The sequence below is a fragment of the Grammomys surdaster genome, unplaced genomic scaffold, assembly GCF_004785775.1.
Source record: "Grammomys surdaster isolate TR1022 unplaced genomic scaffold, NIH_TR_1.0 126391, whole genome shotgun sequence".
NCBI lineage: Eukaryota > Metazoa > Chordata > Mammalia > Rodentia > Muridae > Grammomys > Grammomys surdaster.
In genome coordinates, this window is record NW_021621185.1 from 1,868,900 (window position 1) to 1,895,608 (window position 26,709).

General features: G+C 37.5%; 1 protein-coding gene across 3 annotated transcripts in view; it reads left to right on the plus strand.

Annotated features, from left to right (window-relative positions):
• Nucleotides 1-26,709, plus strand: part of Fam172a (family with sequence similarity 172 member A) — a 416,134-nt gene that overhangs the window by 164,060 nt on the left and 225,365 nt on the right. For all 3 annotated transcript variants that reach the window (XM_028760104.1, XM_028760102.1, XM_028760101.1), the window contains one exon: nucleotides 1,932-2,150. In XM_028760104.1, the coding sequence (XP_028615937.1) occupies nucleotides 1,932-2,150 (219 nt within the window). The remainder of the gene's footprint in view (nucleotides 1-1,931; nucleotides 2,151-26,709) is intronic.

A 26,709-nucleotide genomic window follows, 5' to 3' on the forward strand; every position in this document is an offset into this window, starting at 1 on the left:
GTGTGTGTGTGTGTGTGTGTGTGTGTGTCTGTCTGTCTGTCTGTCTGTCTATCTGTCAGAGAAGACACTGGAGAAGTGTGACAAGAGATCACTTACTCACAGTACAATTTCTACTAAGGAGGCAGTTTTCTTTTTGGCCGGTGGTGACCTTTTGTGACTGTTCCTCACACCAGCAGCAGTATACTGCATGTCCACATTTCAACATGGTCAACAGAGTGTAACAGGGCTCTTTAACTTACTGTGGTGGGAGGAGAAGTTCCAGGTGAAATTTGAGAAGGGCATGAAAAGTTGTAAGAGTCACAAGGAAGAGGGCTAGGAACTTCCTTCAAATGTGATTTTAATAATTAGTCAAGTGTGTCCAACTGTAGAAAATCACCAACTGACAATCTGTCTACCTGACAGTGAGCACAATGAATTACAAGACTTTTGAGTAGCTCTACAGATTAGAATAAAGCAGGCGCAAATGAAGTGTCCTTTGTTGGCAAAACTTTTGACCCAACAGCTAACAAACTTAAAAAAGAAAGCATGCAACATCTCTCTTGCTTTGAAGTAAAATGTTTAAATTTTAAAACGACTTTATTGGTGATTTCTTAATCACCAATAAAGAGAGGCAAAAAGTTTTATTGATGGGTCTGTTGAACAGTGTGTGGTATCTTGTCATGTAGGAATATATTATTAGTTTCCAATGTATAAAAGGACCATATCTTATTTAATAGTACCATCACAAAACCAGAACTTCAGTGATCTTGAAATTTCCAAACCAGTAATGGTTTTACTTAATAATATCCTTTTACTAGTCAGGCATAAAACACGGAAAGAGTTATTGCAGTGAAGTAAGTCTACAGCTAGGTCAGGAGATAAAGGCAAACAAAAATAAAAAACCAACACCCAGTGTAGCATTCTTAAAAATAAGACCTTGGGTCTATGTCAATATTGATCATTTTAAAACTAATGCTGTCAGTATTTTTATATATACCTTCTTATGTTTGGTTTTATTGTTAAAAAGAGTTGATATCTGAACTTCATGTAGAAAATTTTATGGTTATAGTTTTTAAAAGTATATTTGTTTTTAGTAAGGATAGAGATTTTTACAAACTTTATTTCCTGTGGTTCTTGTGTTTTTGTCATAATGTATTATGTTTGTAGATAGGACCTTAAAGACACAAGCAGAGTTAGGACATTTACAGAAATAAATAGAAAGACATAACCGGCATCAAATCTTTTACTCCTTAAACTTGATAGTGGCTGCTGTGTCTCTAAGATTTAGATTAGCTCAGCAGTTGAGCCTTAACGTCCAAAGTTTTTTAAAATCATAACTGCAGAAATGTTTGCCTTGTGAGAAGTAAGTCGGGAAAATATATGTTTAAAATGTAAAGCTCAGAAAGTTGTGTTTTAAACTGTAGAATCTATAGTTTCAGGACAAGGGCACTAGTTCTTTTACTGTGTCCTGAAATATGAAACAAATTTTAAGATTAAACAGTTTCTACTGATTGTTCTGATGGTTTATGTTGCTCTGTGAGTTTTTTCTAAGTCGTTCTGGATGGAAAGAGAATAAGGTCCAAGGTGCATAGATGATATAATTTTCTCTCAACATATACAGAATGTGATTTGAATGTATTCTTGTATGATAAATTCTTTTAATCACACTACAAGTAGATTATATTTTTATTTAAAATTTATAATTTTTCTCTGTAGCAAGAATGCCCATGTATTTTTGTTCTAAATAAATAATATATGCCTATTTGTGCACAAAATAAAGGCAAACAACTTTAATCTTTATTTAAAATATTTAATGTATATTTTTTCCTAACAGAATATTTTAGTTACTTGAAACTATATTAAACCACCTTGCCTAATGTCTTAGGAACATCTTTATGGATTGAAATAAATTCTGATATTTAATTATAACACTTTTTTTTATTTCAAAACAGGAAGGGTATGGAGTCATAGTCCTGAACCCAAATGAAAACTATATAGAAGTGGAAAAGCAGAAAATGCATAAGCAGTCATCTTCTGATGGCACAGATGAGCCAGCAGGGAAGCGGGAAAGGAAAGATAAGGTCTCCAAGGAAACAAAGAAGCGCCGTGATTTCTATGAGAAGTACCGCAACCCCCAAAAGGAGAAAGAAATGATGCAGTTGTTTATCAGGGTGAGAAAGAAAAAAAGTCTCATTTTTATTTCTTTGATTTTCTTAGGATTTCATTTCATTTAAAATACTTTACTGTTTTTAGAAGCTGTTGATTGCTTTAGTTTTTAGCAAACATTCATTTTTCATAGTTACCTGTCTGCCTGGATGGGATTTTTTAATTTAAGTTACGAAACCTATCACTTATTTCAGTGTGACATTTTATAGACCCTCTAATGCAAATGCTGTTGTCTTTTGTGTCACTTGCTGTTTCAAGGAACAATTTCTAAGGTCTTAATATGATGCACGCAAAGGGAAGAAACCTTTTCATTACACTTCTCTAGCACATAACGAGGTCTAATGAGAGTAAATATAACAGAATAATTCTAAAGCAAGATATAATACTATCATCATCTCACGTGACAGTTTTCAGCCGATGATGTGTGTGACCACTGATTTACCCACAATGTATAAGGCATATCAAGAGGAAAGCAACTAAATACATCAATACTTACCTAAGCTTAGACCTTCCGAGGCAGTGTGATAAGGACATAGTTGGTGTTTGCCTCTGTTCACAGCATCATGGAATCAGTCCTTTCAGTGGTACCACAGGAGGACATTCAACATTGTAGTGATACATACGGACATTTTTGCCCTTTGGTATGTTTTTTTATGATATATTTTCAAAGCATGTCTTTTGTTTGCTAGAATTTAAGAGTTAAATATGAAAAAATGTTCCTAGAGTGTGAAGATAGTAAGTTTGTATGTTCTTTAAAGTTCAACAATTCAGTACACTTAAACTTTAAAATTAATATTTTGTGTTTATGGAGAGGCTTGGGGATGAAACAAGGTTTAGAGGTAGCCCAGATTGGACTGGAACCTGCCATGTATTTCAGGCCTCACTTAAACTTGAGTGTAGTTCTCACCTTATCCTGCTGACATCACAGTGGGGGTCCCAGACCTGGCCATAACCTTTAGAGTCTTAGCAGCATTTCAGAATATATGGCTTGACTCATGTTTATATTTATCTTTAATTAAAGATTATTAATTAAATACTTCATACTCTATTTGAAGGAAATGCATTAATTATTGGTTTTAGATCTTTATCTTCTTTTAGGTAGTGACAGTGTTTCTTGTTGTAGAAGTTGAGATTTAACCCCAATGACCAGATTCATATGTAAATTCTCAAGATACTGAAAAGAGTGTCCTGACCAGGAATACACAGAATTTGAGTCAAAATAGTTAGGTACAGTATAATATTTTAAATTTTGCAAATCCTTCCACTGCTTAGTACTCCTTAAAAATAATTACCAAATTTAGAGTCTCTAAGTATTCTGCTTCTCTTACTGTAGATATATGACATCTTTGTACTCTTACCTCAAAGTTGTGATACTAGCCTTTAGGTCTATCTGTTGTCCTTAGATTCTTGCCATATTATCCAATCAGTAAAGCACCATTTATGACAACGTTTGTCTCTAATGCAGATTCTAAACTTAACTTTTCTGATGCTCTTTGACTACTCCAGGCAGAAGAGTCTCCATGTGTGTACATGAAAGACAAGCAGCACAGTGGTGTGTTTATTTTTTCCTTATTTGCCTATAGTTCGTAGAGATAAAAAAGTGTCCCAAGCACCCATTTGAAAAGGTCCTCTCCTTTCCTATTTGCATTTTCTCATGCCACCATTGCTTAGGTGCTGCCCCACCCCCTCCTCACTATTTCCGTATGTATATGTTTTCTTCATTGTCTTCATCTCTGCATCTCAATACTCTATTGATTACTGAGACTTGGTCTCTTTGGGTTTGGGTTTGTCTGTTTACTTTTTGTTTAATTGTTTTATACCTTTCATATACTAGCTATTTTTTTTATTGGATATTTTATTTACATTTCAGATGTTATCCCCTTTTCCCATTCCCCCCCCCCCCCGGAACCCCCTATCCCATCTCCTATCCTCCTGATTCTATGAGAATGTGACCCCACCCACCCTCCCACTCCCACCTCCCCACCCTCGAATTCCCCCACACTGGAGCATCCAGCCTTCACGAGACCAAGGACCTCCTCTCCCACCTATGCCTGACACTGTCATCCTCCACTAAATATACAGCTGGAGCCATGGGTCCCTCCCTATGGCTGGTGGTTTAGACCCTGGGAGCTCTGGTTGGTTGGTATTGTTGCTCTCCCCATGGGGCGGCAAAACTCTTTCAGTTCCTTCTGTCTTCTAACTTCATTCCACCTCACACCAGTCAGAATGGGCTAAGATCAAAAACTTAGGTTATAGCAGATGCTGGCAAGGATTTGGAGAAAGAGGAACATTCCTCCGTTTTTGGTGGGATTGCAAGCTGGTACAACCATTCTGGAAATCAGTCTGGTGGTTCCTCAGAAATATACTAGTTATTTTTACTTCTTTTTTTTTTAATACCTTATTTATTTATTTGTGGAGGAAGCATAGAGGATTGGCTTTTTTGTTCCATTTGCCCCAAATTAAGTTTTCATATTAAAACATTTATCAACACAATACAGATTTGTATGTGGCTCTTTGAGTTAATAACATATTTTCTTAACACTGTTTCTCTTAAAATCACCAAGGGTTGTACATAATAGTGTGTGTACAGTGAAAGACTCCAACATACTTTTGAATAGTAAGGCTTTATTTGATAATGGGAAAAAGATGTCTCATCAGATGTATAGTGCATCCATGTACAGATAAAATTGCCCTACGCAAAATATTATTTCTTTCTTCTACATGTCTGTGAATATTATCAATATTAGCAGTTTTAGAATCAGAGCGTTGTGTATGAGGAGGGGAAATTAACTCTTATTTATGGTTTTCTTAATCTCCCCTGTTCTTTGAAAGGTTTATACTGTATGTTTTGATCATATTCTCCAATCCTGAAGTCTTCCCAGATCTACCTACCCAACTTTGTGTTCTGTGTTTGTAATAACCCATCAGGACAATTTATGCTGCCCAGATATTCCTGGATGTGGTCTTCCAGTAGAGTAGGGTTGACTTACTGGCATGTACACTCTTAAAACTGTGTCTCCTTTCCCAGAACCTAATGATAACCAGTAGCTCCTTAGCTAGGGGTAAAATTTCATGCCCAAATCCCATTAGCATGATGGGATTTGGTCTGGCTTGGTTTTGCATCAGTTTTGTACAAGAACTAGTATCTGTCCAAACTTAGGTTCTTGGCCCAATAATGGTGCCAGGTGTAGGTTTTATCCTATGGAGTAGGTCTTAAGTCAAGTCATACCTTGGTTGGATATAGTACGTGAACTGATACACTGGTTACTGTTTAGGATCATATAGCTAGGAACTGGAAGTAGTTATGATGGACTCTTTGTCCCATACATCTATACCATATTGTCCTGCCCAGAGAAAACAAAGTATGGAGCTGACATATGAAAATTAAACCATATGTGGTAAAAGTGTGACATGGTATAGTCATATCTGATGGTGATAAAGAATAATTCTTTTTAAAAAATTACATATTTTTTAGGATTTATTTATTAATTATATGTGTATGGATGTTTTCCCTGTGTGTTATATATATACACACTCATGTCTGTGCAGTGCCCAGTGACTGTAAGAGGGCAGTAGAACCTTTGGAAATGGAGTGAGAGATGGTTCTTAGCCACCATGTGTGTGCTGGAAACTGAACCCAGGTCCTCTACAACAAGTAGTCTTAACTCCAGCAATTTCTCTCTCTCTCTCTCTCTCTCTCTCTCTCTCTCTCTCTCTCTCTCTGTATGTACATGCATGTCTGTATGTGTGTGCTTGTAAGTACATACATACCACATCCTGAATGTAGAAGCCAGAGGACAACAACTTTGGAAAGAATGTTGTCTTCCACCAAATAGGTCTTAGCTATTAAACTCAAGTTTTTAAGCTTGCCAGCCATGCTCTGCGCACTGAGCCAGCACAATAGCCTTAAACCAAGACTTCTGACCAGTTATAAAGAATAGAGACAATATGGTTTTGCTTAATTATATAATTACTATTGATTCAGACTTATAGATAAGGAGACTGTGATCAACATAATATGAACTCTATGGGGACCAAAACTTGGTTTGTTTCACTCAGTGCACTGTCCATGGAGCCTAGAAGAGGTCCATCATACGATACATGTGTACAGCAGAGTCTTCTCAATGAATTTCGAATGTGATGATGGAGCCATTAATTAAAATCCCAAAGTATACTTATTTGCTTTAAATGAAAAAACCTACACTGCTAACGTATATGGCTTGCTTTTTCTGTATGGTTGCATTTTAACTAAAACAAATAAACAAAAACTATATTATTAGTTTCTTACCCAGTCCAGTGTCCAAGATAAGATTTTAAAAATTAAGTAATATTTCATTAATTAACATCATTAGTATGTTAAGATTTATTGTTGGTGGATTTATACATAATTAATTGAATATATAAGATAGTATCCTGTTTTTGTTTGTTTTAGTCATACTGTCAGTGCTAAAATTATGGGTGGAAGTGGAAATATTTCATTTTTAGCTGAAGTTATTTCTGTTTCATGAGTCTGCTGACGTGGACCGTAATGGTGTTTGCTTTACACATTTATTCTACTGTGTACACACTCTTTGGTACTTTCTCAAATCTGTAACTTTGTTTTCTCTCTTTCTTTCCCTTAATCTTGATTCTACCGAGATGAAATATTGCCTCCTCTATGGCTATACCTAATAACTGGCGCTTAACAAACTTCTGAAAATAACTACAAGTACTTAGCTTTTTCACATTTCATCATTTGCTATTTTGAGATACCTCTTGCATTTTTGCCTCATAATTTTGTTGTTATTATTATTGTTATCTCACATTGTATTGTTTTATATTGATCTCCTTGTTATCCTCTAAATCTTTGAGTATGCCTTCTACCTTTTTATATCGTGTTTCAATTTTTACCAAGATGCAGATAGAAGCATGTTTTTCCAGTAGTGCAAATGACATTCCAAGAGAATTAAGAGACAATTCAAAACCCACTTACTAGAAGTTGATGCCCAAAAAGAAAGCAAACTAAGAAGACTAGAACCTGGTGTAGAGGTAACTAGATAAGCATGACTTCAACATAGACGTGAAGATTATTTATGTATCAGATGATCTTTTTATAATGAAGTTCTGTTCATGGAACTTAGAGAATCAGGGTAGAATCCAGAAAAGGATAGCCGTGAAGTGCTGGTCATCTAACATGAGGTTGAGTGGTAGGCTATGCTGATGGCAAGTAAAGATTATATAGCAACTACACATTATGTGAAAAATTTAAAAACAGAAAATAGGTTCTAAATTTGGAGATGACATTGAAGGCTCCATGGCCTTTGCAGGAAAAGTCCACATGTGAGGGGGACATTGTTGAGCCTTTGGAGAGGCTGCTATTGCATATTGAAGATACTCCAGTGTGTGTGGTCTGACTGCTTGTTGCCATCCACCTGAAACTTCATTTCTTAACATGCGGGATCTTTGCTATAGTCTAGGTTTCTGACTGATTTTCAAAGACTTTATTTAAATTTCTTTCACTCTTTTTCATTTGAATTTTTGCAATTATTAAGAAAGCATAAACTCTGAGAAAACTGAGACTTTGAAAGAATGTAACTTTGGTATTTTGAATTGGGCATGTTGACACTATTAGTGAAAGCTGACAAATGTCATTCTGTTTTGCTTACTGTTGTCACTGTAGCTATTTCAATGTAGAATTTTAGCAACTAAATGAAGTTTGTATAAGTTCAGTACAACTATTGTTTAACACTTGAAATCACGTTGTTTTCCTCATAGAGGATGAGTCTTATGCAAAATGCTTGAAGCATAATATTTCAGATTTTGGAGTTAGCCAATCTCTTTTCAAGTTTATATAAGTATCTAATATACATAGACAAGCTTAATTAGCACCCATGTCTAAAACCATAAGCTTAGTCAAGTGTATTTTACTTGATGAGTGTCTGTGAGTAAGTGGGATTAAAGAGTGTAGTATGTGGTCCCTTTCCGATGCACAAGGAGCAGAGCGTAAGGGATCAAAGGATTTACTCTCTCACGTAGCAACTTCCTTAACTGTGAAATAATATACTTGCTATAATGCATTATGGATTACTAAGGGGATTGATTTGGTATAGGCAATAAACATTGTCAGACATGCCTGACAGGAAAACCTGCTTAATATGTCTTGTAATAAGATGGAATTTTTTTATTCTCGAAAACATCTGCCAACTCAATTCAAGAGTGAAGACAGAAAATGTCATCAATTCCATGGTAATTCTATAAACGTAGTTTCTATCTGAGCAACACATATCAAGACATACAAAATTCCCAGTGTTAACCACCACTGGTTATAATACTTTGTAAAATGATGAAACAAAAACATTTTATTTTTATATAATGTGTTAATTCATTATGAATTTTAATATTTCATCTGATAAAATTTAACAAGCATCTTGCCAACAGATCATTTTTAAAGCATCTGTTTTTTAATGCGTTGGGTCAAAAACTAAGTTAAATAGCTAAATATGTACATATTCATTTAAAAGATCAAATTTCCACCCCCACAACTACAGACACAGTTTCCACTCTTTGGACCACCATGGGCTGTTGCTTTCCACATTGGATTTAGTGTTACTTAGAAACGAGCACTACATCTTTAGCTTTCTTTAGCCCCAAAATCCCTAGGAAGTTGACCACATAAAGAAAAACCACTTTGCCTAATAGGTATAATAAAATTGCTTCTATATGTGTACATGCACATGCATGCACGTGCCACACACACACATATATATGCAGCCTACTTTCTCTATATGTTACTTAAATTTACATGTCTTCAGGGCTGACCATTTGGTCTTTGATAACCAATAGATATTAATGTAATAACAGCTAATGAGAAAGGAGTCTATATCATGAGCCATAAGCTTAGTAGTGATAGTACATGCCCTTAATCTCAGTGCTCAGGAGGCAGAGGATCCTTGTGATTTCAATACCAGCCTGATCTGAGATGGAGAGAGACAGAGACAAAGACAGAGAGAGAAAGAGAATGAGAGAGAGAGAGAGAGAGAGAGCATGAATTTGAAAACGAACAAGATGGAGGATTTGGAGGAACGAAAAGGAACAAAGTAATTATAATCTTGAAAAAATAAGTAATTCCACATAGCTTACATATTTTCACACTCATGCATAAACTTACATTTTTTTCTAGAGAATTTCACATATGTGTGCCATTAAATATGAATGTCATTTCTCCCCTTTGGTGCTCTCAATGGCCCTCCCAACCATATGACTTTTTCTCTTTTGATAATACACTAAATCCATAATTGAATGATTCTCCATCCCCCCAACAACTATCAAGTACCAGTAGCTCGTCAGTAAAGGGTGAAGCCTGGAGAGCATTTTTCCCTAATGTGCTGCATTTGAGATGGTTTCATTTTATATGGGTCTTGTGCAGGTAACTACAGCTGCTGTGAGTTCCGTCACAGATGCTTGAGTTCCATGCCATGTCTTGTCTTAGAAGACAGCATTTCACAGCACTCTTCCTCATCCCCTGCCTCTTACATTCTCTCTTGTGGGAGTTGATAACGATGAACCATTTAGGACTGAGGGGTAGGTTCTTATTCTGAGCACCTTGACCAGCTATGAGTCTCCGCCTCTACTACTTAGCAGTTACTGTGACTACAGCTGAGGTCAGCTCTGGTCGATGGGTATAAGCATAAATATTTAGAGGACAATTTGAGGGCATAGTCATTTAGTACAGTAATAACAGAGAGGAGCCTACCCAGATGTTTACAGTTGGTTTCTCTGTGTCCTCTAGCCCAATTTGTGTTGTCCTCAGACTATGTGGTTGTTGTGGGGAACCAAGTCCAAAGGCAATAGGCTGTGTTTTTGTGAACCCTCTGGTATCTTTATGAACAGTTACTTGTTGGAAAGTATTCCATGCTGTTGGCTGTGGTTTTCATTTTATGACCATGTCTTTGGGGTGTGGTATGGTCCACCATCCAAGTAATTCTCTTCCAGCACTTTTTTTTATTTTAGTTTTGTTTTAAAATTAGCTTCCATAGGCTTTATCATACTACTTAGCTTTAGTTATCCCAACTCCCCATTCCTCTCCCTCTTCCACACCTGGTCTCTACTTTTTTAATATCCAGTATTCACCTATCTTCTTCATATCTTATGATTTGTCTATCCATGCAGTTAAAGTTTTTATTGGGTTTTAGGATAGTAGGCTTCTATATGGCTTTTTACACAGTCCTTCTTTTAAAGAATCCCGTTTCTGTCAGACTCACCAGGGCTTCTGTGCCCCTGCTTTAGCTTCTCTGCTTGTAGACTTGCACGTCTCTACTTTGATTTATCCTCCTTGGTTAACTTTCAAGCACTCCAAAGTCCCTTTGTAGCTTCATGGTTTTTACTTCTGCTTTAAGTTAACACACACAACAAAACATAGGAAACTCAGGCCCCATGTAAGACAGAACATGCAGTGCTATCTTTTCATGCTTGAATGACCTTAGTCTAATTTTTCCATGTCATCGCTTTACCTGTAATTCTTCTCATGATTTCATAGCTGAGTAATACTTAATATTCTATTGTATATGTGTACCACATTTTTGTCCATTCATTTGAAATGTATAACTAGGTTGATTCTGTCTTCTAGCTATTGTGGATACAGCAGAAATTAATAAAGGAAATAGATCCAAGAAGAAAATGGAGTAGCCATTCTAATATCTAATAAAATGGACTTTCAACCAAAATTAATACATAGAGATAGGGAAGAATACATCATATTCATCAGAGGAAAAACTTACTAAGATGATATCTCAATTCTGAACATCTATGTCCCAAACACAAGAGCGCCCACATTCATGTAAAAACAAACAAACAAGTAAACAAACAAAAAATTACTAAAGCTTAAATCACACATTGAATCCCACATATTAATAGTGAGAGACTTCAGCACCTTGCTCCTACCAATTGACAGGTCCTCCAGACAAAAATGCAACAGAGAAATAACAAAACTAACTGACATTATGAATGAAATGGACCTAACAGACTTCTATAGACTACTTTAACCAAACACAAAAGAGTATACCTTCTTCTCAGCACCTCATGGATTCTTCTTCAAAAGTGTTCACAAAGTAAGTCTCTACAGATACAAGATAATTGAAATGGCACCTTGTATCTTGTTAGACCACCATGGATTAAAGCCGAACCGCCAGCAGCAGAAACACCAGAAAGCCTACACACTCATGGAAGTTGACCAACTCTCTACTCCATGAGCTCTGAATCAGGACAGAAAGAAATTAAAGGCTTTCTAGAATTCAGTGAAAATGAAGATACAAAATGCCCAAATGCACAATGAAAACACTGCTAAGAAGAAAGTTCATAGCACTAAGTACCTCCATAACGAAATTAGAAAAGTTTATACCAGCAATTTAAAAGTGCACCTGAAAGCTCCAGGAAAAAAGAAAAAGCAGCAAGCACACTAAAGAGGAGTAGAAGGCAGGAAATAATCAAAATCAGGGCTGAAATCAATCAGTTAGAAACAAAGAAAATAGTACAAAGAATTAACAAAACTAAGATCTGGTTCTCTGAGAAATTCAACAAGATAGACAAACCATTAGCCAAACTATCTGAAAGACAGAGAGACAGTGTCAAAATGAACAAAATCAGAAATAAAAAGGGAGACATTGCAGCAGACACAGAAGAAATTCAACGAATCATTAGCTGTTACTTCAAAACTCTGTTCTGTACAAAATTGGGAAATTTGATCAAATGGACGATTTTCTAGACAGATACTACTTACCAAAGTTAAATCAAGATCAAGTAAACTATCTAAACAGCCCTATTAACCCCTAAGGAAATAAAAACAGTGTTTAAAATTTTCCCAACCAAAGAAAGCCCAGTACCAGATGGGTTTAGTTGAAAATTCTTCCAGATTGACAAAGAACTAATAGGAATATTTCTCAAACTAGTCCAAAAAATAGAAACAGAAGGAATACTGCCAAACTTATTCTATGAGGCCATAGTCACCCTGATACCTACACCACACAAAGACTCAACAAAGAAAGAGAACTTCAGACTGCTGTCTCTTATGAACATTGATGCAAAAATACTCAATAAGATACTCACAAGCCTGAAGTAAGCCAATCACAAAAGAACACACATGGTATTCACTCACTGATTATTGGATATTAGCCTAGAACCTTGAAATGCCCAAGATGCAACTCACAGGCCACATGAAGCTCATGAAGAAGGAAGACCAAGTGGGGGTGATTCGGTCCTTCTTAGAAGGAGCAACAAAATACTCAAGGGAGCAAATATGGAGACAGAGTGAGGGACAGAAACTGAAGGAGGGGCCATCTGAAGACCATTCCACCTGAGTATCCATCCCATGTGCAGTCATCAAAGGTAGATACTGATGTGGAAGTCAGGAAGTGCATGCTGATAAGAGCATGATATGGATGTCTCCTCAGAGGTCTTCAAGAGTCTGACATATTCAGAGGCAGATACTCACAACTAGCCATTGAACTGATAATGGGGTTCCCAATGGAGGAGTTAGAGTGAAGGCCATTGGAGCTGAAAGGGTTTGTGGCCCCATGAGGAGAGCAACAATACCAACCAACCACAGCTCCCAGGGTCTAAACCACCAGCTTGGGAGCACTTAGGGAGGGATCCAGGGCTTCAGCTGAATACATAAGAGTGGAGGGCCCTGCTGGGCATAGGTGGGAGAAGAGATCCTTGACCTCATGAAGGCTGGATGCCCCAGGGGGTGGGAATTTTGAGGGTGGGGAGGTGGGAGTGGGGGGGTGTAGATAGAGGTTACATCCACAGAGAAGAAGGAGGAGGGGCAAGGGGATTGGGGGTTCCGAGGGGGTGGTGGGGGATGGGGTAAGGGGACAACATAGGAAATGTAAATAAAACATCCAATAAAAAAAGCAAAAAATAAATAAAAATAAATAAAAATAAAAGTTAAAAAAAAAGATACAAACCAAAATACATTGAAACAAATGGCTATAAGCTATTGTCAACAGGCAGTTTTTGTGGAACTTTACCAGCCTGAGTAGTCATAGACCTTGTAAATAGGTAGCCTTGGTGGATAATACCAACTTAGATAAGGACAAATGAATCATTGGCAGAGTCATAGTGATCTGTCCCCTGAACCTTCACCCAGCCGATACTCTGTTCTGAAAGATATCTGTATTCCCCCTGAATACCCATGCTCTGGTATCATCCCCTTCCCCATGTCCTGCCTTTTTGCGTTTATAACTCCTCTGTGAATAAGTAAAAATTATGATTTGATTTAAAAAAATAAAATAAATTAAACATATAAAGCCCTTGGTGAACAGCAAAAAAAAAAAAAGTAACACAATATTTTGGACTTATTTCTGTATCTAAAGTGCAACCAGATAACATATTTAGTTTATTTTTTGCAGTACTCTTGACTTTATTTTACATAATTAACTTTTCCTTCAATTTCTGAAATAAAAATTACACTATGATCCATAAAAAAAGAAGAAGAAGAAGAAGAAGAAGAAGAAGGAGGAGGAGGAGGAGGAGGAGGAGGAGGAGGAGGAGGAGGAGGAGGGGGAGGAGAAGAAGAAGATACTCACAAATGAATCCAAGAATACATCAAAACCATCATTCACCACGATCATGTAGTCTTCATCCCAGGGATGCGGGGATGGTTCAATATATGAAAATCCATCGAAGTAACCACTATGTAAACAAACTGAAAGCAAAAAGAAAAAAATCATAATCATCTAACTAGATGCTGAAAAGCCTTTGACAATATCCAATACCCCTGTATGTTAAAAATAAATCTTATTTTAAAAATGAAATCTGTAATAGTGTGTGTGATATTCAATAAAGTATGCCCACAGTTCCTTTCACCTCATGTTCTTCCTGGATTATCTTTAAGACCTAAAGGCTTAGACATTATTCCTTCACTAATGATATTTGTTTATTCATATGGATTATGATTTCTGGTGGTATTATAGCTTGGATATGAAGTATCTTCCCTCAGAAGTCTTAAGTGTTAGGCTGATATTATCCTGGTGGCATAATTTGTGAGGATTTTAGAAGACTTGTGGAGTTGTGACTTAACTTGAGGAAGCAAATAACTAAGGATTGACTTGTCCCTCTTTCTGCTCTCTCTGCTATGTGCTCCAACTACCATGAGATTCTGTCCTAGCACACAGGGTCAGATGAATGTGGGTTGAGTCTTCTGAAACAGGAGCTCAAATAAAGATTTTTCTACTTTAAGTTATTCTCAGAAGTATTGGTTAAAGCATAGTACCATTAAACTAATATAAATGTTCACAATTAATGGAATTAAAATTGTGAAAGTTTTAATAATTTAAAAATACCAAATAGGAAACTCATTGAATGGTGGCATAAATAATACATTTTTATGATAAATAACTTCGCTTTTTAAAGCAAAAGATGGAACAATTAGACTGTTTTAAAAAATACCTTTAATGTGTTAGAGATTGATCACAATTAAATTCTTATATTTATTTTTATTTATTCTCTTGTAATATTTTCTCTTCCTTGATAAATATATGGACAAATTGGCCTCAAATAGATAAGCAGTTATGAAAGACTTGGTTTTTTTATTTTGTTGTTGTTTGTTTGTGTTTGAGCTTGTAATTTAAATCCATTTCTTCCTTCCCTTTTCTCCTGCCAAACCCTGCCATCTACCACTCTCCACTCTCCTTAAACTCTGTGGCTTCTTTCTCAGTAACTGTTACTGCTTGCATATGTGTATGTGTAAGTATAGCCTGTTCTGTCATGTAACATTATCTGCATGTATGCTTCCAGTGCTGGATGTTTGTAACTGGACCAGCAGAGCACCTCTCTGCCTTCCCAGATTTACTCAGTTGCCTCTGTTTTTTGTTGTAGGGTTCATGGCTGGGCTTTTCCTCACCCAGTTTGACATGTTCATTGATGTCATCCTTGTTCACTTCAGGTCTGGGTGATAGTGTTGGTGAGATCTTAAAGGTGGAGTTCCTGCTATTACTGGGAGACATAATCTCACAGCAAACTTCCCAATTTTCTGGTTCTTCCAATTTTTCTACACCCTTTTCACAATGTTCCTTGAGTCTTAGGTAAAGGAGTATTTTGTAAATGTATCCACGGGCACTGAGATCCACAATTCCACATTTTGATTTGTTATTATTTTCTATAGTGGTCTCCATCTGTTGCAAAGAGAAGTTTCTTTGAAGGGTGTGGTAAAAACTATACTTATCTGTGGATATGAGGACAAATGTTTATATATTGTTACTAGGGATTATGCTGGCTTAGTAAATTAATGGTTGTAGATTCTCTGCTGACAACCATGATTTCATTAATATGGAATATATTACAGCATGTGCACACATAATACATTAGCACGGAAAACAAATACATGAGTATTTGTTTAGGTTTTTAGTACTAGGCATGGTATCCCTCTTATTGAGCAGGCGGGTCTCAACTACATTCAATTAAAGAACTATTGGTTACTGCCAAGGTATGTTTGCCACTGATGCACAGGAAGGACTGCTACCATGTTTCTTTTTCAGATGTATTTTTTAATTGCTGTTATAATAAAACTCGGTAAACGTAGTTGCTGAATGCAATCTAAGGCATACATAATACTCATGAGAATCCACTGGACTGTTTTGTGCCTTGAATAGATCTTATGAAGGATTTTGAAACAAAGAAGTTTTCATTTGACAAAGATTATTTCACTGAATTAAGCAGATTATGCAAATGTTGACAAATTTTATATACAGAATGTAAAATAAATCCACTATTATTAATACTAACCTTATCAGAAAAATTTTAATAATTAAAAAAAGGTCAAATGTACTAGAAGAATACATGTTTTCTTAAATTCCCAGTTTAGCAACCTTAGATTTCATTCTTGGGAATAAATACTATTGTTTGATTTCTTAAGACTACTAGGAGTGCTTTTTGTATGTATTTTCCAGAGAATAATTTCCACTTGCACAGATCTTGAATATTCATACTTTTATCTGTCTCATAGAGAAAAATGGCATTTGATTAAAACTTTGCTATGTAATACCTGATTCAAGTGCTTAACTACTATTTATATGACAGAGAGCTTGGTATGCAATACATACATGTATTTAGGAGTTAAGAGTGACAATAACTTTTAATTCTTTTTTTTTACATATTTTGCCCTACATGCAATATGAAGATTTTATATATGAATGTAGTTAAGACCCTGCCTTCATGATTGATAAGACCCTGCCTTCATGATTGATAAGCCACCTAGCAGTTTTATCTTTTCTTACTCAGATGTAATCCCCTTTCCCCAAACCACTCAGGAACTCCCTACCCCATCGCCCCTCCTCCTGCTTCTATGAGGATATGCCCCCACCCATCCTCCCACTCCCACTTCCCCACCCACGATTTCCCCCACCCTGGGGGCATCCAGCCTTCACTGGACCAAGGACTTCCTCACCCACCTATGCCTGACACTGACATCCTCCCCTACATATACAGCTGGGGCCATGGGTCCCTCCCTGTGTGCTCCCAGGCTGGTGGTTTAGACCCTGGGAGCTCTGGTTGGTTGGTATTGTTGCTCTCCCCATGGGAGCTCAAACCCTTTCAGCTCCTTCAGTCTTCTGTCTCATTCCTCCATTGGGAACCCCATGATCTCTTCAATGGTTAGCTGTGAGCCTCCATCTCTGTATATGTCAGGGTCTGGCAGACCGCTAAGTAGACATCTATATCAGGCTCCTGTCAGCATGCACTTCCTGACATCCACATTAGTGTCTACCTTTGATGACTGCACATGGGATGGATACCCAGGTGGAATGGTCTCCAGACAGCCCCTCCTTCAGTTTCTGTCCCATGCTTTATCTCCATATTTGCTTCCTTGAGTATTCTGTTACCCCGTCTAAGAAGGACCTAAGAGCCCACACTTGGTCTTCCTTCTTCATGAGCTTCATGTGGTCTGTGAGTTGTATCTTGGATATTGCGAGCTTTTGGGCTAATATCCACTTATCAGCGAGTGCATACCATGTGTGTTCTTTTGTGATTGGGTTACCTCACTCAGGATGATATTTCCATTTGCCTAAGAATTTCTGGAATTCATTGTTTTTAATGCTGAGTAATATTCCACTGTGTAAATATACCACATTTTCTGTATCCATTCTTCTGTTGAGGGACACCTGGGTTTTTTCCAGCTACTGGCTATTATAAATAAAGTTACTGTGAACATAGTGGAGCATGTGTCCTTATTATATGTTGGAGTATCTTCTGGGTATATACCCAGGAGTAATATAGCTAGGTCCTTAGGTAATGCTATGTCCAATTTTCTGAGGAACTGCCAGACTGATTTCCAAAGTGGTTGCACCGTCTTGCAGTCCCACAAACAATGGAAGAATGTTCCTCTTTCTCCACATCCTCACCAGCATCTACTATCACCTGAGTTTTTGAACTTGGCCATTCTGACTGGTGTGAGGTAGAATCTCAGAGTTGTTTTGATTTGCATTTCCCTGATGACTAAGAATGCTGCACATTTCTTTGGGTGCTTCTTGGCCATTTGAGTTTCCTCAGTTGAAAATTCTTATTTTAGCTCTGTACCCCATTTTTAGTAGGGTTATTTGGTTTTCTGGAGTCTAATTTCTTGAGTTCTTTGTATATATTGGATATTAGCCAATATATTATTGGAAGTAAGATTGGTAAAAAATTTTTTCCCAATCTGTTGGTTGCCATTTTGTCCTATTGACAGTGTCCTTTGCCTTACAGAATCTTTGCAATTTTATGAAGTCCCATTTGTTAACTCTTGATCTTAGAATATAAGCCATTAGTGTTCTGTTCAGGAATGTTTCCCCTGTGCCCAAGTATTCGAGGCTCTTCCCCACCTTCTCTTCTATTAGTTTTTTTTTTCTTGTATCTGTTTTTATGTGAAGGTCCTTTATCCATTTGGAATTGAGTTTTGTACAAGGAAATAAGAATGGATTAATTTGCATTCTTCTACATGCTGAACTCCCGTTGAACCAGTACCATTTGTTGAAAATGCTGTCCTTCTTCCACTGGATGGTTTTACCTCCTTTGTCAAAGATCAAGTGACCATAGGTGTGTGGGTTCATTTCTGGGTCTTCAATTCTATTCCATTGATCTTTCTGTTTCTGTACCAATACCAGGTAGTTTTTATCACTATTGCTCTGTAGTACAGCTTGAGGTCAGGGATGGTGATTCCCCAAGAAGTTCTGTTATTATTGAGAATAATTCTCACTATCCTGGGTTTTTTGTTATTCCAAATGAATTTGCAAATTGCTCTTTCTGTCTCTATGAAAAATTGATTTGTAATTTTGATGGGGATTGCATTGATTGCTTTTGGCAAGATGGTCATTTTTACTATATTTATCCTGCCAGTCCATGAGCATGGGAGATCTTTCCATTTTCTGAGATCTTCTTTGATTTCTTTCTTCAGAGACTTGAATTCTTGTCATATAGATCTTTCACTTGCTTGGTTAGATTCACACCAAGGTATTTTATATTATTTGTGACTTTTGTGAATGGTGTCATTTCCCTAATTTCTTTCTCAGCCTCTTTATGCTTCAAGTAGAAGAAGGCTACTGATTTGTTTGAGTTGATTTTATATCCAGCCACTTTGCTGAAGTTGTTTATCAGGTTTAGGAGTTCTCTGGTGGAAGTTTTAGGGTCACTTAAGTATACTATCATATCATCTGCAAATAGTGAAATTTTGACTTCTTCCTTTCCTACTTGTATCCCTTTGACTTCTTTTTCTTGTCTAATTTCTCTGGCTAGGACTTCCAGTCCTATATTGAATAGGTAGTGAGAGAGTGGGCAGACTTATCTAGTCCCTGATCTTAGTGGGATTGCTTCAAGTTTCTCTCCATTTAGTTTGATGTTGGCTACTGGTTTGCTGTATATTGCTTTTACTATGGTTAGGTATCGGCTTTGAATTCCTGATCTTTACAAGACTTTTATCATGAAGGGATGTTTAACTTATTCAAATGCTTTCTCAGCATCTAGTGAGATGATCATGTGTTTTTTTTTCTTTCTTTGAGTTTGTTTATATAGTGTTTTGATGTGTTCTTGAATTCGGTTTGTGAGAATTTTATTGAGTATTACTTATTGATATTTATTAGGGAGATTGGCCTGAAGTTCTCTTTCTTTGTTGGGTCTTTGTGATGTTTAGGTTTGAGCGTGATTGTGGCTTCATAGAATGAATTGGGTAGTGTTCCTTCTGTTTCTATTTTGTGGAATAGTCCTGGGCTTTTTTAGGTGGGGAGACTTTTAATGACTGCTGCTATTTCTTTGGGGGTTATGGAACTGTTTAGATGGTTTATCTGACCCTGATTTAACTTTGGTATCTGGTATCTGTCTAGAAAGTTGTGCATTTCATCAAGATTTTTCAGTTTTGTTGAGTATAGGCTTTTGTAGTAGGATCTGATAATTTTTTTAATTTCCTTAGCTTCTGTTGTTACGTTTCCTTTTTCAGTTTTGATTTTATTAATTTGGACACTTTCTCTGTGCCCTCTGGCTAGTCTGGCTAAGGGTTTATCTATCTTGTTCATTTTCTCAAAGAACCACCTCCTGATTTTATTGATATTTTATATAGTTCTTTTTGTTTTTACTTGTTGATTTCAGTACTTAGTTTGATGTATTTCCTGTCATTTACTCCTCTTGAGTGTATTTGCTTCTTTTTGTTCTAGAGCTCTCAGGTATGCTATCAAGCTGTTAGTGTATGCTCTCTCTAGTTTCTTTTTGTAGGCACTTAGAGCTATGAGTTTTCCTCTTAGCACTGCTTTCATGGAGTCCCACATGTTTTGGTATGATGTGTCCTCATTTTCATTAAATTCTAAAAAGTCTTTAATTTCTTTCTTTATTTCTTCCTTGACCAAGTCATCATTGAGTAGAACGTTATTCAGTCTCCATGTGTGTGTATGTTGGCTTTCCATTGTTTTTGTCATTATTGAGGACTGGAGCCTGTCTTTCCAGTTATCTTGCTTGTGTCAGAACTCCTCAGAGTCCAGATGTCTCTGTGATCCTTGTGATCCTGAGCTCCCGGGTGGAAGAACTCCTGGGACTCAGGCCACCTCTGTGATCCTGAAATCCTCCTGCTCTGAGTACAGTGTTTCCTCTACGATGGCTCAGGATATGGTATCTTCACAGGAGCAGACCAGTTAGGTGTCTGCCCCAGGCAAAAGGACCAAGGGAGGGGCGGAAGGGGAGTGGTATTCCGGAGGGGCTGGGTTTTGGTGGCTGATGGGTCCTTCGAACCTCAGGTTCCCAGTTGTAGCTCTGGGATATAGGGTAGTGGGAGAGGGTTCTTACCCGCTGCTCTGAGTGCAGTGGCTCCTCTAGGATGTCTCAGGATATGATGTCTTCACAGGAGCCAGACCAGCTAGGTGTCTGCCCCAGCTGAAAGGGCCAGCTGTGTCTTTTATTATTTTGATACTAATTCAGGTACAAACACATGAAAAAGACAATGTCTTAGTATCATAGTTAAATAATTCTTACTTTGCAAGTCTTAGAAAGCTTCTGGAGTTTCCGGAGTACACTGAGAGCCTATATCCCTTCTCTAAACTTGAACATAGAAACAATGACAAGAAAGCAACTCATGAGACTGGTGTAATTAAATTAACTTATTTATTAAATAAAATAATTAAATACAATTAATTAAAACATATGTTAGTTGGTTTGTTACACATTCCAAATCATGCTCATCATGTAAACTGAACAGTGTGCAAGAATGCAGAACTGGCTCCCGGACTCACTTGCCTCAATCCAGTTTGATTCTAGGCTTAGGCAGCACCAGCTTTAGACTCTTCACTTGCTTCCTTTCTTTAGCTCCATCCTTTATGGAAACTAAGATGCCATCCATCAATTACCAAACCAGTAGAAAGCAGCCATGGAGACACACATGCCATTGTTGGATTTTAGAAATTACAGCTTTCATCCTGTCATTGTCCTAAAATGTGTAAGTTCTTGCTATCTAAACGGCCAAGTTATCAACCGTTTCCTAGGTGTCATCTAAAGTACTAATCTATTCTACTGGCCCCTTTGTGGTTTTAAGTCTGTTTTATTTGCAGTGTTTAAAAGATCCAGTATGATGGCACCCAACTTGCAATCCCTGTGATCAAATGTTGAATCCGCATATATTATTTGATACGAGACCATTGAGAAACCCTATCTAAAATAAATAGATAAATAAGTAAGTAAGTAAATAAATAAATAAATAAATAAAATAAAGTAAAAATAAAATAAAAGATGGCTAGTGCCTGACAAAATACCCCTAGGTTCTGGGCTCTACATATGTATAAGACCATGCATACACACGTGTATGGATACATACAAAAAATGCACGTATCCCTTCACATACATATGCATACATAGATACATGCGAGAATGAATAATTAATTGCTTCTTTCATGGTTAGCAAGACATTTGTAGATATAATATTCACATTTCTCCAAAATTCAGTGGTCAATTCACAGGTTTTATTTGTGTGACCCTGGGAGAGTGGGTTTGGGATAAGCTGGAAGTGGGGATGAGTATGCTTTAAAAAGGAAAAAGCATTGTTTTAGATACTCAAAGAATTAATAGAAATATTAGTTTAAAATATAGTAATAAAATCTAGAAAGCTACAGTGTTTTAGGTATGATTGAAAAGATTAACATTTTTTCTGTTCTAGATGTTTGCCATGGAACGTATTCTTTTCATAGTGCAGCAAATCATTGAGCCCACATTTGTTTTCTGTTTTATATAAAGGGTATTTGGGAAGAACACTTATACAAGAAGATTGACAAAATATATCTAAAGTCAATGTTTTCCACCTTCTAAAGTGATCTCCTTCCTGTGTACATGTAGATAAGGAAATCAGGATTAAGTCATATTACTTACTGCAGGTTGCTTAAACATACAAGTTCATGTGAAACACACGTCCCAACGTAATTAAATTTAGAATCTAAGAAGACGAATAAAAATATGAAACTCTCGATCTTTATACATGAATTGCAATGTTAGCTATACTGACTTTGCTCCACCTTCTTTTTGCTGGAATTTCGCAAAGGAGACTGAGAAGCCCCTCAGAAACTCTTGCACAGTCTACACAGCTAAGACTTTGATGAGGAAAGAAGCCATTATGTGCATCTGTGCCTCTATGTCAGTTCAGTATTGCTTGGATTGGAGGAATCCTGAAACCCTCTATTTATGAAGTCTAAAAATTTGGGATGCATTTTTAAGAAATGGAAAAATTATAGATTACTTCTTTGCTATTTTAATAGTTATTAAATCATAGTGACATTTAATTGAAGCTGTCTTAGAGGGATGAAATAGTATATATACTTTTCCCTCCATTTTATCCTGTATTTTGTAACGGCCGTTTCTTTTGTAACGGCCGGCCGTCGGGTTCTGTTACTTTGTAAAGGCCGGCCGGTTCGGCTGCTCCGGTCGGCAGGTCAGGGTCTAGCAAGAGAGAGAGTGGGGACGGAGGAAGGGGAAAAAAGGGGCGAGAGACGCAAAAGATAGATACAAGACGGAGTCCGGTGGCGTCTCTTCAAGTCTCTTCTTTATTCTCCTCTCTTCTTACTATATTCTCACTCCTTCAGTCTCCTGACACCTCTCACTTTCTCACTCCTTCCTCTACTTCCTACTTCCTACTACCTCCTACTACTTACTACCTCCTACTTTCTACCTCTACCTCTACCTCCTACCTCCTACTTCCTACTACCTCGTACTTTCTACCTCCTCAATAGAAAGGAAATCCGGGTATTTATACCCTTTACCACGTGACTTGCCCTCGTGGACAATCTCAACTGAAGCCACTACGTCACGTGCCTTGTAGCCATGGATACCAGGAGCACCTGGCAGCTGGGGGCACAACAAGATGTTTATCAGAGTGCGCTCAGCTATTGCAGGCTGTTGAAACAAGTCTCTTGTCAGAGTATATGGCTCGAGATGGCTGTAAAGATGATAGCCACTTTCGGCTAAGAGTCGGCTCCCAACAGTATTTAAATCCACACATTGAATAAATGCCATGTGACTGCAGTTTAATAAACAGTGAGCCCCATTGTTTACTTACTCCACCATTTTATTCTGTTGTTCTTGTACTTGCCAAGCCAGACTATCAGCAGGTTTGGATTCTCTGTAGTGCTGAATATCATACTGTTAAGAGGATATCTAGATGGTGATTTTACAAAATAATCACTATTTGATTCTAATAATGAATTAAACTTTAGCACCACCCCCAAAATGTCCATTTTTATAAGTCTTTAACTTATAAATTGCCTTTTTGTACTTTCAGTGTATTTGAAAAACCTTCTAGTGTGGTGATGTTATTGTCTCAGGTACATTTTCTTAGTATAGTTTTGTTGACTTTGTACCATGTCCCAAGTCTAGATATTTACAAACAGGTGAGAGAGAGAGAGAGAGAGAGAGAGAGAGAGAGAGAGAGAGAGAGAGAGAGGAGAGAGAAGATAGAGAGAAGACAGAGAGTGACAGACAGAGAGAGACAGAGAAAAGAGAATAATTTCTACTCAAAGACATGTGAAATTATCCAGGAAAAGTTATTAAGAGATCCTACGTGTATGGAAATCAAATTAATATATCCTATTTAGTGTTGAATATGGCATTGTACATTTCAATTATATTGAAAATATAATTAAAAACAATTTAAAACAATTGTGTTAGACATTTGTAAGATGAGACAGCCAAAAAAACAAACATAGATGGAGAGGGCCTTCTCAAAGACCAGCCCTTGCTGAGCAGCATTGCTAAGAGTGTGAGCTCATCCGGTAGCTAGGTCACTTGTAGTCACAGGGTTTCTATCTGCATGATGATGATGATGACTTTCCTCACCTGGGAGCACACAGAGCATGTTCCTGCTCCACGAATGCTAGTCAGTAGGGATGAACCTTCTTGTTGGACACCAGCTCAGTTTCTCCATGTTCGATGATGTAAGTTGTGTCTTCAGCCATATGTCCTTACAATCAGATGGTGAAGTTTAAGCAATAACTTTGACAATAACCTCTGATGTTTGGGAATTGGGGGAGGCTGTAGATCCCCCTATACTAACAACTCCACAAGATGACATCAGTTGCTACAACTGGAGATTTTGCTCGGTGAACAAAGACATCTATTTAGGGCTTGTCTCCATCATTGTGTGGTGGGTCTGTTTCCATTCCTATTATATATAGTAATCTTCTACAGTAATGGGTTTTTGTATGGCTTATCTAAAGGCCTTTAATATTATTTGTCCCTTCCCATAGTTCTGTCTTTTCTCCGGCCCTCCCATCCTTCTCATTTAATTCTCCTAAGTTTCCCCTTTATCTCTGTATAGCATTAAACTCTATTTTCTTTCTTTGGAAGATCACCATTCTACCCATGCCCCTTTTTCCTTACTATCTATCTGTGTAATGGGGTTAATCTGACTGAAACATGCATGTCTAAATCTTCAAAGGTAACATACGCATTTAAGAGAAAACATGCAACATTTGTCTGCTGGATTTTGGGTTACCTCAGGATGATTGTTTCTAATTCCATCCATTTACCTGAAAATCCCATGACAAGAAAATCCCATTTTCTTATCAGTGGAGTGATACCCCATTGTGTAAATGGACATGTAGGCTTTTTCAAATTTCTGACTTTAGTAAATATAGCCACCATAACATAGATGAGCAAGTATGTATTTTGTAGGATGTGGAATCCTTTGGTTCTATGCTCAGGAGTGGTATCGCTGCATCTCTTGCTATAGTTTTAAACTTTTGGAGGAATGATCACACTGATTTCCATAGTGGCTATGCCAGTTTGTACTCTCCCCAGCACCAAAGTGATCACTCTGACCAGAGCCTCACCAGCAGGAACTGTGACTTGTTTTGTTGACCTTGGCCATTCTGAATGATGTAAGATGAAATCTCAGATTAGTTTTAATTCCCATTTCATTTCATTCCACACCCATGGATAGCTGTGGATGTTGGACATTTTTATACTGTTTCTCAGCCACTTGTGTTTCATATTTTGAGAACTATTTAGCTCTGACTTTAATGTGGTTGTTTTCTTGATGTTCAGGTTTTTTTTAAAGCTTTTTATATATTCTAGATACCAATCCCCTATCAGATGTGTAATTAATAAAGACTTCCCTCTTCTGTACCTTGTTTCTTTATTTAGTTGATGGTGTCTTTTGTCATACAGAAGCACTTATGCTTCATGAAGTCCCATTTATTAATTATTGTTCTTAGTGCCTATGTTAATGATGTACTGCTCAAAAATTGTTTTTTTCTATACAAATGAATTCATAACTATTCTGGACTTTATCTTCTTCCAGATTCAGCATACCTGGTCTTATGTTGAGGTCCTTGATCTTTTTTTCAGGGTGATAAACGTGAAGTTTGTTTTCATTATACTTCTAGCCATCCATTTTAAACCATCCTCATTTGTTAAAAATACTGTCTTTTTTCCAATGTGTATTTTTTACTTCTTTGAGAAAAAGCCAGGTGTCTTTTATCTGGGTCTTCAGTTCTGTTCCAATAAATGTGTTACTATGTCGTTTTTATTGGTTTTTTTTTTTGTTTTGTTTTGTTTTTAAAGTTTACATTATTTTTTTTTTGAACATGAAATGCTTTTTTATAGCATGTTTTACAAGGGGAGGGGGTAAGAGGGTCCAGGTGGTGGAAAAGTACAAAATCTTCTTGGCCTGTGCCTTGAAACATGTCATGGTCTATATGGTACACTGCCTTGAATTATGATCTACCTGCAGTTCTTCAGAAGATATGGTACACTGCTTGAGTTATGGTCTCCCTGCTATTCTTAAGAAGACATGGTACTCTGCTTTGAGTCTATCTGCAGTTGCTAAGCAGGATCTTGCAGTTGCCAAGCTTCAGAGGACATTGTGCAGGTGGGGAAAGGTAGGGGGTAAGGGTAAGGGCGAGGGTCCTGGCTTCTGGCATCTCCCCCTTCTCTGTTTAGTTAGAGAAGGCGTCTTATGTTCAATCCCAACTATGTGAGTTTTGAATTTGGATGTCTAATTATGGGGGGTCTTAGACAAGTTCACAACCCCAAAACACTGATGTGAGACGAGTCACATCGATGGTCGAAGGCTTTAGGCTGTTGATGATGGGCAACGTCAAGGGACTCTGATGTGGGTGAAAGGAGGGTGAGAGCCCTGTCTTAGGCCATGTGGGCTGCACCCACTCCCAGCACCACGCACTCCTTTTCGGCTGCATTGGGTGGGCCCCTGGGAAGTGGACCTACAATAATCCCGTCATTGGGCTAACTCACAGCCATCCTAGTCTCTTGTAAATGTTCAAGTTACCAACCATTTGTCAGTTTGGGGTGTAATATTGTCATAAAGGAAGGCTCCCCAATGTTAGCGGCCATATCAAGGGTGGCCTTGGTTTAGGAAAAAGCCAATTTTTGTTGTGGTGATCAAGAGGCCAAGCTCTCTAGCGAGAGAAATGAGGGCAAAGCCAGGCATACCAGGAACCCTTCTGGAGGGCGTGGAAGTCTAGGGGTCGACCGTAGGGGGAGGCAGGGGAGCTGATAGCTGTGTCAGTCTCCTGCGGAGTCACTTCTGGATCCTCTGCAATTTTCAGCTGATGGTAATGAACTTCAACTGCCTTCTCGATGGCA